This window comes from Pogoniulus pusillus, chromosome 24, assembly GCF_015220805.1.
Source record: "Pogoniulus pusillus isolate bPogPus1 chromosome 24, bPogPus1.pri, whole genome shotgun sequence".
NCBI classification, from domain to species: Eukaryota; Metazoa; Chordata; class Aves; order Piciformes; family Lybiidae; genus Pogoniulus; species Pogoniulus pusillus.
In genome coordinates this window covers 8,776,235-8,790,862 of record NC_087287.1, presented here as the reverse complement: position 1 = coordinate 8,790,862, position 14,628 = coordinate 8,776,235, and the positions used below count along the sequence as shown (strand labels likewise).

The window sequence follows — 14,628 nt, the reverse complement described above, 5'->3', positions numbered from 1 at the left end:
CACCCACTCCTCATGGCATCACGGCGGGACTGTGTGGCATCATTGGGCTGGCGGCGCTCAGGGATCTCCATCACCCTCACTGGCATGCCAACATGTGCCAGGCAGGTGGGCGCTGGCACCTTCATTAGGCTGAGGTGTGGAGAGCAGGTGGGTGCTTGTGACTGGCACAGTGGGTGCTGGTGGCTGGCATTGTGGGTGCTGGCGTGACGGTACCCAGCTAGGTGGGCACGGGAAGGTGGCATGTCTACCTCACTCTCTCCAAACATCCCTCCACAGACCCTTCTTGCCCATATCCCTTCCCCAAATCCCCCTGCCCAAACTCCCCTTCCCATATCATCCCCCATAGCTCCCTCCCCATATTCCCTTCCTCATACTCCCTTCCGCAGAATCCCCCCACATCCCTCTCCCCAGATCCCCTCCCCAACTCCCCTCTCCCCATAGCTCACTCCCTCCTATCATCCTCTCTATACCCTCGTACCCAATCTCCTCCCTAGATCTTCCTCCCAGGGTTCTTCCTTTGTCCCTCTTCCCAGATTCCCTGTTCCCAGACCCTCTCCCCATATCCCCTTTCTCCACATCCCCTTTCTCCATATCCCTTCTCATATCTCCTCTCCCCATATCCCCTTTCTCCATAACCCTCTCCCCATATCCCCTTCCTCCATATCCCCTTTCTCCATAACCCTCTCCCCATATCCCCTTCCTCCATATCCCCTTTCTCCATAACCCTCTCCCCATATCCCCTTTCTCCACATCCCCTTTCTCCATATCCCTTCTCATATCTCCTCTCCCCATATCCCCTTTCTCCATAACCCTCTCCCCATATCCCCTTCCTCCATATCCCCTTTCTCCATAACCCTCTCCCCATATCCCCTTCCTCCATATCCCCTTTCTCCATACCCTCTCCCCAGATCCCCTCTCCCCATATCCCCTTTCTCCATACCCTCTCCCCAGATCCTCTCTCCCCATATCCCCTTTCTCCATACCCTCTCTCCCCAAATCCCCTTTCTCCATACCCCCTCTCTCTGTAACCTCTCCCATATCTCAACCCCCTTTCCCCAGAGCCTCCTCTCCCTGTAAGCTCTTTTCCCTTCTCCCCACATCCCCCTCCCAGACCTTCTGCACAGCCGCTCGCTCCCCAGCCCTCTCCCCCTCGCTCTCCCCAGACCCTCTCCTTCGCCCCTCTTGCCGCTGCGCCGCCCGCCCGCCAGAGGGCGCCTCTGCGCCCTGCCCCCGCCCGCAGCCCGCTCCCTTCCCGCCGTCCCCCGCGGGCCCCTCCGCTGCCTTCCCGTGATGCGCCGCGCGGGCGCGGCGGGAAGGTGGCAGCCAAGATGGCGGCGGCCCTGACGGAGCGGAGCTGCCTGGAGCTCAGTGCGGTTGCTCGTTCCCCGCCCAGGCGCCTTCAGGAGGTGTTTTTTAGTCCGCCCGGGACGGCTCCGCTGCCCGCTGGTCGTTACGGAGACAGCGCTGGGGGGTTTTGCTACCAGGAGAGCGCGCAGCTCGCTGCCGTCACCAGGAACCGCTTCGTGCGATGGTGAGTGTGGGCCCGGGGCAGGCCTAGATGTGAGAGGGGCCCTGGGGTCCTCCCTTCGCCCCTGAGCCTGTCCTCGGGCTCCTCATGCTTGCGTTAGCCTCACCCTCACCCCCTCGGCCCGCTCCTTCCCGCGCCGTGCCCCTCGTCCTCACACACCCCTCCCGTTTTCATCCTTCAGGACCACGTCGGGAGACAGCGTGGAGCTGGTGGAAGAATCCTTGGATGTCAACCTCCTTAACAACGCCGTCCGCCTCTGCATCCGCGGCTGCCCGTTCCTCCCGGGCGGTGTGCACTTCTGCGAGTTGCAGAGCCACTTGGTCATCCTGCTGATCACCGGGCAGACCGTTCACCGCCTGTTCCTGCCGCACCCCGCCCGGACCTACCGCGCTGTGAGTACCGCAGGGACCACCTCCCGGCCTCTGCCGGCTGCCGGGCTCGGGCTTGCCCATCGCCGACCCCAAGTGCAGCCGCTGAGTGCGTTGCAGAACAGTAAAGGCCTTGGTGTGTTCTCAGCAAGGGCATGAAGTGCTGTTTCTCACCTGTTACTGCCTTTGGTTGGGATCATTTTGGCTGAGACAGTGATAACTTTGAGCAGGACGGTTCACTTCCGTGGGGTCAGAGGGAATGTAGATGGGGACAGGGTTAACTCTCACCAGGAGAGAGCTCATTTTGACCAGGACAGTTCACTTTGGAGGGAATAGAGCGGATTTTGTGGGGGACTTTGTTGATTTTGGCCAGAACAGCACTAACTTGGTGTGGGACAGGGTGAGTTTGGTGTGAGACAAAGCTACTTTTGGCCAGGACAGCATTAATTTGGTGTGAGACAAGGCTACTTTTGGCCAGGACAGCATTAGTTTGGTGTGGGACAGGGTGAATTCTGTGTGAGACAAGGCTACTTTTGGCCAGGACAGCATTAGTTTGGTGTGGGACAGGGTGAATTCTGTGTGAGACAAGGCTACTTTTGGCCAGGACAGCATTAGTTTGGTGTGGGACAGGGTGAATTCTGTGTGAGACAAGGCTACTTTTGGCCAGGACAGCATTAATTTGGTGTGGACAGGTTGAGTTTTGTGTGAGACAAGGCTACTTTTGGCCAGGGCAGCATTAATTTGGTGTGGGACAGGTTTTGTGTGTGGCAAGGCTACTTTTGGCCAGGACAGCGTTAATTTGGTGTGGACAGGTTGAGTTTTGTGTGAGACAAGGCTACTTTTGGCCAGGGCAGCATTAATTTGGTGTGGACAGGTTGAGTTTGGTGTGAGACAAGGCTACTTTTGGTCCAGGGCAGCATTAATTTGGTGTGGACAGGGTGAGTTTTGTGTGAGACAAGGCTACTTTTGGCCAGGGCAGCATTAATTTCGTGTGGACAGGGTGAGTTTTGTGTGTGGCAAGGCTACTTTTGGCCAGAACAGCATTCATTTGGTGTGGGACAGAGTGAATTTGGTGTGAGACAAGGCTACTTTTGGCCAGGACAGGGTGAATTTGGTGTGGGACAGGGCTACTTTTGGCCAGGGCAGCATTAGTTTGGTGTGGACAGGGTGAATTTGGCATGAGACAAGGCTACTTTTGGCCAGAACAGTATTAACTTGGCCAGAACAGTATTAACTTTTCTGAGAGCAAAGTCAATTTTGACCAGGACGAGGTTAATTTTGGTGAAAATAGGATGAATGTTGATGAGAACAGAGTTAATTCGAGCTGAGACAGAGTTAGTTTTGACCAAGACAGTTAATGTTTTTACAGGACAGAGGGAAACTTGTGTGGTGTAGGGTGAGTTCTCTCCTGGACAGTTAATTTTATCTAGGAGAACATTTAACTTTGGTGAGAATAGAGCTAATGCTGGCAAGGACAGAGTTAATTTCCATGCCAGTATGTCCTGTGTGGTTTCATGTTTAGGATTTGTGATCAAAACACTGTTAATAACTCGCTAATCATCTGCTTTTTACTCATCAGTGCTTGCATAGCCTCAAGGTCACTTCTCTTTCTCACTCCCTCATCCCCTTATGAATAGATCTGGGGGTGTGCCGTGGTTTAGGAGGGGCCAAGCAGGTGACTCCAGCTAACCAAAGGGATGGTCCTTGCCATCCTGCTTAGCAATAAGAAGGAAAAGAGATGTTTTGGGGGAAATTCCTTTTGCTCAGGAGCTGGCTAAGTATCAATTTACCCAACCTTTGTTTCCCTTCTTTTGTTTTCTTCTCCCCTTTTTTTTGGCCTGTGCTTCCCTTATCAATTAATGTTTTTCATCCTGACTCCCAATTTTCCTCTCTTTCCTTTTGCCTTTTCATTTTGGGATGGGAGTGACTGAGCAGCTACTTTTGGCTGGGATGGAGCTGGTTTTCTACCAGATACCACTTAATTTAGTTTGATTTTATCTCCTTCCTCTTTCTTTCACTTATTAAACCATTTTTATCTTCACCCACAAGTTTTTTTTTCCTGCTCTTTTTCTCCTGGAGCTGGTGACAGGGTGGGGCAGTTACCTTCCAGTTGGCTCTGTCCCCAGCAACTGATCTGTGTCATTGGTGGGGATTTGTCCTCTGGGGTGAGGCTTTGTACCCCAAGCTAAAACCCTCCAGCATTTCCAGTGGTGTACAGCTGAATCTTTCCAGGCTCTCTTTAATTTTGGGGCAAACTGTGCTTTATTTTTTTCACTCTCCATATTTTCTAGTTGATTTCCTTTATAAATGCTCTAAACTCTAAGCTGTCTGATTCTTGGCCACTGTGTTCATCCAGGGTGGGGATATTTCTGTCTGTGGAAGTAGAAGCTCCTGGGAAAAAGCTTGGGTAGAAGAAGCAAGATGGAAATCTCCCACTGGGTTTGGAGCTGAATGTGCTTGTACTACACATGAGGCAGGAGGAAGCTGCAGACATCAGATTGGCAACCTCTGCCCCAAAGCTGGGAGGATTTCAGCTCAGTGAACAGGGTGATTTAGATGGAGGTTGGTGACAAGAACCCGAGGCAAGGATTGGAGGTGGCTCTGCTGGTGGTCCTGTGGAGGTGGCACTGAATGTTTTGGAAGGAGGCCTGGCTGTGTTTGATTACAAACATAACCTTCTGCAGGCAGCCAGATGGAGAACCTTTTTATTCCATGCAGAAGATGGAACTTGGGCAAGATTTACGTCACATTTAGCTCTTTGTTGTGGCCTTTTCTGGCCTGGCTCACCAGGTCCCTTTCCTCTGGAGAGCTTTTTCTCTCACTCTTGGAGTTCCAGGGAGTTCTCCCAAAGGATAAACATTTAGCTGACACAGAGCTACTCTTCATAGGACTCACTACCAGCATTTTGCTGTGAGTTGGTGTGACAGAACCCAAGGGAGAGCAAAAGTGAATGTTCTGATAGAAAACTGCAGGTGCTGGAGGCCTGGAGCAAGCTGCCCTCAGAGGTTGTGGAGTCTCCTCTGGAGAGCTTCCAAAGGTTCCTGGGTGGGCACTGGTCTGGAGCATCTCCAGAGGTCTCTTCCAACCCTCTCCATGCTATAATTCTAACAGCATTGCCATTGCTGTTCCTCAGCTGTCTGGTGAGTTGTTCTTTGTGTTCCTGATTTGTTCTCTCTGCTGTTTCCCTCCCTCCAGGAGCTGATCACAGAGAGCCCAGTGCAGTCTGTGTTCACAGATTTTGGCAAGATTGACTTCAGAGACCCTTCCAGTTACTGCACCATCCCCAACGTGCCAGGGCTGGCCCCCAACTCAGTTGCCTCGGCAGCGTGGCTGAGCAGCGAGGGGGAAGCTCTCTTTGCTCTGCCATCGGCATCGGGAGGGATCTTTGTCCTTAAGCTGCCTCCTCACGATGCACCTGGTAAGGAGAAGGAGCAGGCTGTGTCCTCATGTCACCACGTAGTGTGACATCATCACCCTCCAAGCTCTGAATTTTGCTTGGGGGTGTGTCTGTCTCGTATTTACTTCACATGCAATGAATAAGCCATAGGATAAGAGGAAATGGCCTCAAGTTGCCCCAAGGGAGATTTAGGTTGGATATGAGGAAAAATTTCTTGCCCTTGAGGGCTGCCCAGGCCAGTGGTGGAGTCCCCATCCCTGAAGGGGTTTCAAAGCCCTAGAGATGTGGTACTGAGGGCTGTGGTTTAGTGCTGTCCTGGCAGTGCTGGATTAGGGGTTGGACTTGATGAGCTCAAAGGGCTTTTTCAACCTAACTGATTCTGTGATTCTAGGGCATGAGTCTTGTGAGGAGTAGTAGAGGGACCTGGGGCTGTTGAGCCTAGAGAAGGAGAGGCTGGGGGGAAGATCATCTGGCTCTCTACAAGTCCCTGCAAGAAGGTTGGAGGCAGGAACAAGCAACAGGATGAATGGGAATGGCCTCAAGTTGCCACAGGGGAGGCTTAGGTTGGCCATGAGAAGGAACTTTTTCCCTGAATGGTTCTCAAAGACTGGAACAGATTTGATGGTTGGATCCCTGTCCCTGGAGGTGTTTAAAAGCTACAGAGATGTGCTGAGGGACATGGATTAGCACCAACCTTGGCAGAGTTAGAGAATGGTTGGACTCGATGATCTTCGAGGTCTCTTCCAACCAAAACGGTTCTGTGATTGTATGATGAGCTCTGATCCTCCCTCTCTGAAGCCCCTGGTGGTGGCAGTGAACCTTCTCTTACCAAGAAGTCATTTCTTAACCTCATTCCTCGTTTTGGTTTTGGAAGGAACGGTTTCGGTGGTGGAGCTGAAGCAGAGCTCAGTCATGCAGCGGCTCCTGACCGGTTGGATGCCAACTGCCATCAGGTCAGTGTCTGATGAGGAATAAGTGACACTATTTGCAGCTTTTTCACTTCCCTCACCTGGTTTGCAGCTTGAGAGGGGGTGAGTTCTAAGGTTTATAAATAGTCTGCCCCCAAAAAAAGTCAGCTGGGTCATGGGGCCTGTCAGGGTGCGGAAATGGGGACCTGGGATGCTGGATTAGCTCATCTTAACGAGGTCCTGCTGCTTGTGTGTGTCTGTGGCTTGGGATATCTTCTAGCTAGTAATTGGCCTCCCAGGATTTGCCCAGGATATGGCTAGTGGCCAGCACAGATTAAGGATTACAACGGTTGGGGATGTTCTTGGCCTTGTTCAGAAAGGTCAGGCCTGTTCCTTAGCGCTGTGGGTGGTGTGGGTGCTCTGTGTGCAGACATGGCTTGGTGTTGGGTTGTTGTTTTTGTGGTATTGTGGAGCTCACAGCAGGATTTGAGGTTGTTAGGTGTTCCCTGATGCCCAGGGTGGCTTCATCGCTCAGTAGTGGGGTTGGTCGTGTCCTTATTGCTCTCTGGATTCTGGACAAGCTGAAGAAATGGATCTGTGTGAACCCAAGTGCAACGTCCTGCAGATGGGTTGGGGCAATCCTGATATCAATACATACTGGGAGATGAAGGGCTGAAGAGCAGCTCTGTGGAGAAGGCCTTGGGGGTGCTGAGGAGTGAAAAGCTGGAGATGAGCTGGCTCAGAAGCCAATCATGTCCTGAGCTGATCCCCAGCAGCGTGGGCAGCAGGGGCAGGGAGGGGATTCTACCTCTCTGCTATGACCCAACCTGCAGTGCTGGATCTAACTCTGGAGTCCTCAGCACAGCAGCAACAGGGACCTGTTGGAACAGAACCAAAAGAGGCCACAGCAATGCTGACAGGGCTGGAAGCCCTCTGCTGTGAGGCCAGACTGAGAGAGTTGAGATTGATTCAGAGAGTGCTCCAGGGCGATGTTCTGGTGGCCTTTTGACGCTTCAAGAAGCTGAGGAGAAATCTGGGAACAGCCTTCTGAGCAGGGAGTGTTGTGGCAGGCCAAGGGGTGATGGTTTGGAACTACCAGAAGGAGATTCAGACTGGAGAGAAGGGAGAAATGTTTGATGCTGAGGGTGATGGGACTCTGTGCCAGGTTGCCCAAAGACGTGGGAGCTGCCCCATGCCTGGAACCCCTGCAGGTCAGGTTGGTTGGGGCTCTGAGCAACCTGCTCTAGTTGGAGATGTCCATGCTGAGTGCAGGGAGCTCAGACTGGATGACCAAAGAAGGTCCCATCCCACCCAAACCAGTGATCCTTCACCCACCTTCTGCAAGCACTGAGCTGGGGAAGGTGAGGGTGTTCCTCAGCTCAGCCCAAAGCAGTGAGGAGCTGCTGTTACCACTGTGCTGGGCTCCTGCACACTGGATGCTGACACAATCCCAAAACATTGCAGTCTTTTCCTCTTGCCTCTATTTTTAAGGACAGTGTGACAGAATCCCTGTTCCTCAGCTCTCCCCCCTCCCCCCTTGGTTTTCTGTGAAGCTGTTGAGTTAAATTCTGTGTCCCCAGAGGTGACTGTGGACCCTCTGACCTGCCTGTCAGCCTCTCTGTGCACTGCCTGGAGCATGATGCCTTCCTCTTTGCCCTCTGCCAGGACCATAAACTTCGGATGTGGTCTTACAAGGTGAGTTGAAGCTTGGATTTTGGGAGGAGCAACCTCTTCCTTCACTGCTTGGGTGATAGTTTGAGTCCTAAGAGGCTGGGATCCAAGGTAATTTGTGGAGGTTGGAGTTGTCCCTGCCCATGTTAAGATGATTTGAGCTAGATGATTTTTAAGGTCCCTTTCAAGTCCTTTTCTGTAGAAGGTCTACAGGGAAACTGGACAGGAACTATTTATAAGGGCCTGGTGGTGAGAGGACAAAGAGCAAGGGTCTGAAACTGAAGCAGGGGAGAGTTAGGGTAGACGTTAGGAAGAATCTCTTTACAGTGAAGGTGCTGAGACACTGGAACAGGTTGCTCAGAGAAGTTGTGGACACCTCATCCCTGACCACTGTCCAGGCTGAATGGGGCCTTGAGCAGCCTGGTGTAGTGGGAGGTATCCCTGCCTACAACAGGGGGGTTGGAACTAGATGGTGCCTTCCAACCCAAACCATTCTGTGAAGCCTCCTAACCTGCAATGTTTCCAGGGATGGGACATTACCACCTCTCTGGTCAACCTAAGGCAGTGTCTCACCACCTTCAGTGTCAAGAGTTTCTTTGTGGTGTGTTTGTAGCCACATTTGGAAGCAAATGGTGGCTTTGATGCAACAAAGCTTCACACGTGGAGCCAAGAAGCAGCAGGAGGTTATTTACAAACACAGTGGCAGGCAGCAGGAGCACTTAGAGAGCTGAGGAACACTCCAAATAGATTTTCTGCTGTTTCAGTGCTAACAGGAATGGCTTCTTGTCATCAACAAGTTAATAAAAGCCTCTGCTTGCTGCGTGCTGCTTGCTCCAACCACCCGTGCCAAAGCTGATGGAGCAGCACGGCTGCCTTCACGGCTCAGTGGCACTGGAATGCAGGAGGGAGGGAGGGGAAGGATTAAGATGATCTTGGAGGTATTTCCAACCTGTTACCCTCTCTGCTTAGGCTCCCAGTGCTACTGTGCTGGTGGGAAAGGGTGAGGTGAGGTGGGGAAGATGTTGAACAGTGGTTTGGGGGCATGTATGGGTGCTCTTGCCTTGGTGAGAGCTTAGGTTTAGAGCAGCTTAGAGGTGGGACTTGATCTCAAAGGTGTCTTCCAGGCAAAACCATTCTGTTATTCTGTCCCACTGGTGGTGATCTTGCTCTGGTGAACAGCTTAGAGGACCTTTCCAGTATTTGAAGGTGGCTGGAGAGGGACTTTTTCTAGTGATAGCATGAGGGGCAAAGGCTTCAAAATGGAAGAAGCTGGATTTAGATGAGGAAGAAATTCTTCCCCACGATGCTGGTGAGACACTGGAACAGGTTGCCCAGGGTAGCTGTGGGGGCTCCAAGCCTTGGAAGTGTTCAGAGCCAGGTTGGATGAAGCCCTGACCAAACTGGTCTGGTAGAATGTGTCCCTGCCTGTGTCAGTGGGGGATGGATCTGGATGGTAATTAAGGTCCTTAAATCAGTGTGGGATTCTTTGTTGGCTTTTTTTAGGGCAAGATCTGGGCCCAAAAGGGGAAGGATGTGTGAGAAGGGCAAATTCTCAGCCTTGAAACTCTGCTGCTGCCTTTCTTTTGTGCAGGATCAGATGTGCCTGATGGTTGCAGACCTGCTGGAGTTCATGCCGGTCAGCAAGGACCTGCGGCTTGCAGCTGGGACTGGCCACCGCCTGCGGCTGGCCTTCTCCCAGTCCCTGGGGCTGTACTTGGGTGTTTACATGCATGCACCCAAGAGAGGACAGGTATGGAGTGCTGGAGCTTTCTCACTGCCAGTGCTGCAGGGAAAGTTGGTTGTTTCTCCTGGGATTTGGGTCTGGAAAGCAAGAAAGTTGTAAACTCGCATTGCATCTGGAAGTTGTAAAGTCACTTTGAAGGTGACTTTGTGATGCCAGTTCCCTGGAAGTGTTCAAGGCCAGGTTGGATGAGGCCTTGAGCAACTAAGACTAGGTGAGAAGTGTCCCTGTCCCTGATGGGGAGGTTGGAGTAGATAATCTCTGAAGTCCCATCTAACCTAAGCCATTATATGAAGACCTGCCTGGACTTCCTTTGTAGTTGGAAAAGAGTGGAGTTGAGAGGCCTGGTGTTAGAGACCATGAGAAAAGAAATTAAACCCAGTTGCACTGAGTCAGTGGGAGACAGATGCAAAGACAAGAGTTTGGAAGAAGAGAACATTCCCACATCTGCTGTGTGACCTGCAAACCATCCCTGCTGAAGCAGTTCCAGAGAAAGGCAGTGAAGCTGGTGAAGGATCTGAAGAGCAGGTTTGGTGAGGGTCCTGGGGTTGTTCAGCCTGGAGAAAAGGAGGCTGAGGGGAAACCTGGCTCAACCCAACTCTGAAATGAGATTATAGCCAGGTGAGGTCACTTCTCTTAAGTGACAAATTACAGGACAAGAAGGAATGGCCTCAAGTTGCCCCAGGGGAGGTTTAGGTTGGACAGTAGAAGAAACTTCTTCACTGAAAGGGTTCTCAAAGACTGAAACAGGCTCCCCAGGGAAATGGTAGAATCCCCACCCCTGGAGAAGTTTAGAAGAGACAGAGATGTGGTGCTGAAGGACATGGGTTAGCACCAGCCTTGGTAGAGTTAGGTAATGATTGGATTTAATGATCTTAAAGGTGTCTTCCAACCCATAGTGATTCTTTGACACAGGGAGAAGGTTCCACATCAGAGCATTTAGAGAGAGCTAAATAACCATTTGCTCTCAAAACACTGCAGGATACCAAAGCCCTTGCCTTGAGAGGAAAATCCCCTAGGTGATTGAGCTGCTCTCTTGAGTCCTAGTTCACGTGGTCAGCTCCTGTTCCTGGAGGATCTTGGAAGCACATGTGTGCCGTGGGAAAAGGAGAGGTCCAGAAGGAGCTAAAAGCATGGAAATGGAGATAGTGTGTTTGTGTTGGGCTCCTGGGAGTGCATGGACACGTTGCTGTGGGTTGCCAAATGTTGCCTTGTGCTTCTTGGGGGCAATAATAAATTTAGCAGGAGAGGAATGAAAGCCCAGAGCAGTGTCATCTGCTGGACAGCTTATCCCTGCTCTTCTCTTGGGGATTCACATATGGAATATAGGCTTCTGCTGAAGGCTTTGGAGAACAAGTGCTGTGAGGAGCAGCTGAGGGACCTCGGATTGTTCAGCCTGGGGAAAAAGAGGCTGAAGGGAGACCTTCTGGTTCTCTGCAACTCTCTGAAAGGAGGCTGGAGCTGGGGGGGGTCAAGCTCTCTTCCTAAGGAACAAATGATAGGACAAGAGGAAGTGGCCACAGGTTGCCCCAGGGGAGATTTAAGTTGGACATGAGGAACAATTTCTTGCTCTTGAGGGTTGCCCTTGAGGCTGCCCAGGGCAGTGGTGGAGTTTTCATCCCTAGGGAGGTGTTTCAAAGACGTGGAGATGAAATACTGAGGGCCATGGTTTAGTGGTGCCCTGGCAGTGCTGGGTTAACTCCATAATCTTCAAGGTCTTCTTCAACCAAAACCATTCTGTTACTCTGCTCTCCCACTGATGCTCTGCTTGCTCTGGTGAGAGCACCCAGAGCTTGGTTTACAAATGGCCTGAAGATTCAGAGGCTTTTCCACCATAATTTCCTTGCCTGCTCCTGCTGTGCTGTCACTGCAGTGCCCAGCAGTGCTGGGTTTAAGATTTTCCTGGTTTAGTCTTCCAAAGTCAGCTGCAAATCCTTTGAGGTTGAGTCAGGAATGTCTCACAGGACTTAGCTTCCAGAGCCTTCACCAGAGGCATTGCAGTGTGTTGCTTAGCAAATGCCTTATGAAATGTCTTTGTAGTTCTGTGTTTTCCAGCTGGTGAGCACCGAGAGCAGCCGCTACAGTCTGGACCACATTTCCTCCCTCTTCTCCTCCCAGGTGAGTGCGGGGCCCAGCTCCCCCAGAGCCACCAAGAGAAGATTGTGGGAGGTTCCTCTGAGGGATCACAGGATCAGAGACCTGGGTTGAGGAAACCTCACCTGGAGCACACATGAAGGATATGAACCTGCTGCTGGGTCCAGAGGAGGCCACAGAGATGATCAGGAGGCTGGAGAAACTGCCCTATGAGGACAGGCTGTCCCTCAGGCTATTCAGCCTGGAGAAGAGAAGGCTCCAGGGAGACTTTCTGGTGGCCTTTAAGTGCTTAAAAGGGCCAAGAAGAAAGCTTGTAGTAATAAAAGGAGGGCTGAGGACAGGTTGAGACTGGAGATGAGGAAGAAATTCTTGACAGCGAGGGTGGGGAGACACTGGCACAGGTTGCTCAGGGAGGTTGTGGATGCCCTCTCCCTGCAGGTGTTCCAGGCCAGGTTGAGCAACCTGGGCTGGTGCAAGGTTTACCCTGCCCATGGCAGGGGTGGTTGGAACTGGATGACCTTTAAGGTCCCTTCCAGTTCAACCCAACCCATTCTGTGATTTGAGTGGAATAAAGAACTCTTCTCAAAGCCTGGCTCATGATCTGAGGGAATGTTTTGCTATTGCCTGCACACATCCCTGGTGTCCTTGAGCTGCTTAGAGGACATTTGTGCTCTTTCTCTCCTAGGAGACTCTTGTTGACTTTGCCTTAACCTCGTCTGAGATCTGGGCGCTGTGGCACAATGAGGAGAACCAAACGGTTGTGAAATACATCAACTTTGAGCAGTGAGTTCCTACCTTTGACAGCCTTGGGTGGGTAACTGCTGGAGCAGCTGTGAGGGTTGCTTGGTAGAACTCCTGATTGAGCTTCTCAGCTCTTTTTCTGTCTTACTTGCTGGAGATGTAGAAGTGTCTCTTGTGGTCTGTACACAACTGAGTCTTCCCGCAGTGCTCCCAGATTAGGCACTGATGAGGCCACACCTCAAATCCTGGTTTCAGTTTTGGGCCACTCACTCCAGGAGGGACACTGAGGCGCTGAAGAGGGTCCAGAGGAGGGCAACAAAGCTGGTGAAGGGTCTGGAGAAAGGGAGACTGAAGGGAGACTTTCTGGCTCTCTACAACTCCCTGCAAGGAGGCTAGAGCCAGGTGGGGGTTGGACTCTTCTGCCAAGGAACAAGTGCCAGGAGAAGAGGAAATGGCCTGAAAATGTGCCAGGGGAGCTTTGTGTTGGAGATGAGGAGAAACCTCACCCAAAAAGGTTGTCCAGACTAGCCAGGGTAGTGGTGGAGTCCCCATCCCTGGAGGGCTTTCAGAGCTGCAGAGATGTGGTGCTGAGACCGTGGTTTAGTGGTGCCCTGGCAGTGCTGGGTGTTAAGGCTTGAACTCTGTGATCTTGGAGGTCTTTTGCAGCCTAAACCATTCTGTAGTGGCTATAAAGTCCATGACCACTGGTTGAGGTGGCAGGTTTGGTTAGGTGGGTGCTCCTAGGTGTGGAACCTCTCAATGCAAAATGCAAAACTCATTTTGGGTTTGTTTTTTCTCCCAGAAACATGGCAGGCCAGTGGAACCAGGTCTTTGTGCAGCCTCTGCCTGAGGAGGAGGTGACAGTTCGACATGATCAGGACCCCAGGGTGAGCCTACTATAAAGTACCAGGTAGTAATGAAGCTTCTCTAGCCAGGAGAACATTAAGAGGCAGTTCAGGTGTACTTTTGCTCAAGGATATGGTGCATTAGTGGCTCAGCTAGAGTTAGATAATGGTTGGGTTTGATGATCTTGAAGATCTTTTGCAACCATAGTGATTCTTTACCATGCCATTAAAACCCTCAGCATGGTTATGAAACCAGAAGTTTCCAGTCAGGCAACAGAGAACCTTGAGACCATCGTGAATAAAGAGGACCTGGAGTGTGTGGGGAGAAATGTTCTGTGATGGAAGCTGCTGAAGGGGTGAAGAGGAGAGGTTGGAGTGTGGTGTGGGTGTGAACTGCAGGTGGAAAGAAACACAGATGCAGGGGATGAGTTTGGGAATGGGAGGAAAGATCTGAAGCAGTGTCTGGAGTGTTCTCCTCTTGACATTTGTGTCCTTAAACTGAGATCTTTCTGCAGGAGACCTACCTGGAGTATCTCTTCATGCCTGGGCGCTTCACCAATGCAGCTATCCAGAAGGCTCTGCAGGTTAGTGAGAAGCTGCTTGGTGCACACTCAGCTCATCACAGGACGTTAGGGCTTGGAAGGGACCTCTGGAGATCTTTGAATCCAACCCCTCTGCCAAAGCAAGACCATATGATCTAGCACAGGTCACCCAGGAAGGCATCCAGACAGGGCTTGAAAGTTTCTGGAGAAGGAGACTCCACAACCTCTCTGGGGAGCCTGTTCCAGTGCTCTGTGACCCTTACAGTAAAGTCATGTTCTCCTTGGCCCTCTAGATGTGAGGCCACGGGATTCCCTGCAACTTAGAGTAGGCCTCAGTTTGCACTGGGTTGTTGTAGACCTGTCAGTAGTCACTGGGGCAAGTGGTTCTCTTGTGCTTCAGTCGGTGTATGCTGATGATGGGAGGCACAATGTGGCTTCCAGAAGATGTTTTCCTTTGGGGCAGGAGTTCACTGAGGTTCTTTTTCACTGCTTGCTGCTTTAGCTGGGCCAACAAAGACTTCTCAGCTTGCTGTTGTTTGGTGTCTCACGATCTACCCACTTGGATCTGGCTTCTCCGGGGCTGTTGAGGCAGAGCAAGGCAACACAGACTTGTGCTGCTCTGATAGTTTTGCTTCTATGTGCTGTGACCTTGTGAAGGCCAAGATCAAGAGAGAGCTGTGAAGATCTGCAGTGCTTCTGTCCTTGCAGCCTAGAGCTAGATCTAGCACAAGTGAGGGGCAGCTGAGGGACCTTGGGGTGTTGAGCTGGAGAAGAGGAGGCTGAGGAGAGACCA

At 51.7% G+C, this 14,628-nt stretch overlaps 1 protein-coding gene across 2 annotated transcripts in view; it reads left to right on the top strand.

Annotated features, from left to right (window-relative positions):
- Positions 1 to 1,318: 1,318 nt before the first annotated feature.
- The window catches only part of NUP160 (nucleoporin 160), a 40,633-nt gene continuing 27,323 nt past the window's right edge, over positions 1,319 to 14,628 (top strand). For both annotated transcript variants that reach the window (XM_064163301.1, XM_064163300.1), the window contains exons 1-10: positions 1,319 to 1,531; positions 1,710 to 1,920; positions 5,092 to 5,314; positions 6,168 to 6,246; positions 7,782 to 7,896; positions 9,464 to 9,622; positions 11,654 to 11,731; positions 12,393 to 12,490; positions 13,251 to 13,335; positions 13,809 to 13,877. In XM_064163301.1, coding sequence (XP_064019371.1) covers positions 1,329 to 1,531; positions 1,710 to 1,920; positions 5,092 to 5,314; positions 6,168 to 6,246; positions 7,782 to 7,896; positions 9,464 to 9,622; positions 11,654 to 11,731; positions 12,393 to 12,490; positions 13,251 to 13,335; positions 13,809 to 13,877 — 1,320 coding nt within the window. In that variant the 5' untranslated portion in view covers positions 1,319 to 1,328. The remainder of the gene's footprint in view (positions 1,532 to 1,709; positions 1,921 to 5,091; positions 5,315 to 6,167; positions 6,247 to 7,781; positions 7,897 to 9,463; positions 9,623 to 11,653; positions 11,732 to 12,392; positions 12,491 to 13,250; positions 13,336 to 13,808; positions 13,878 to 14,628) is intronic.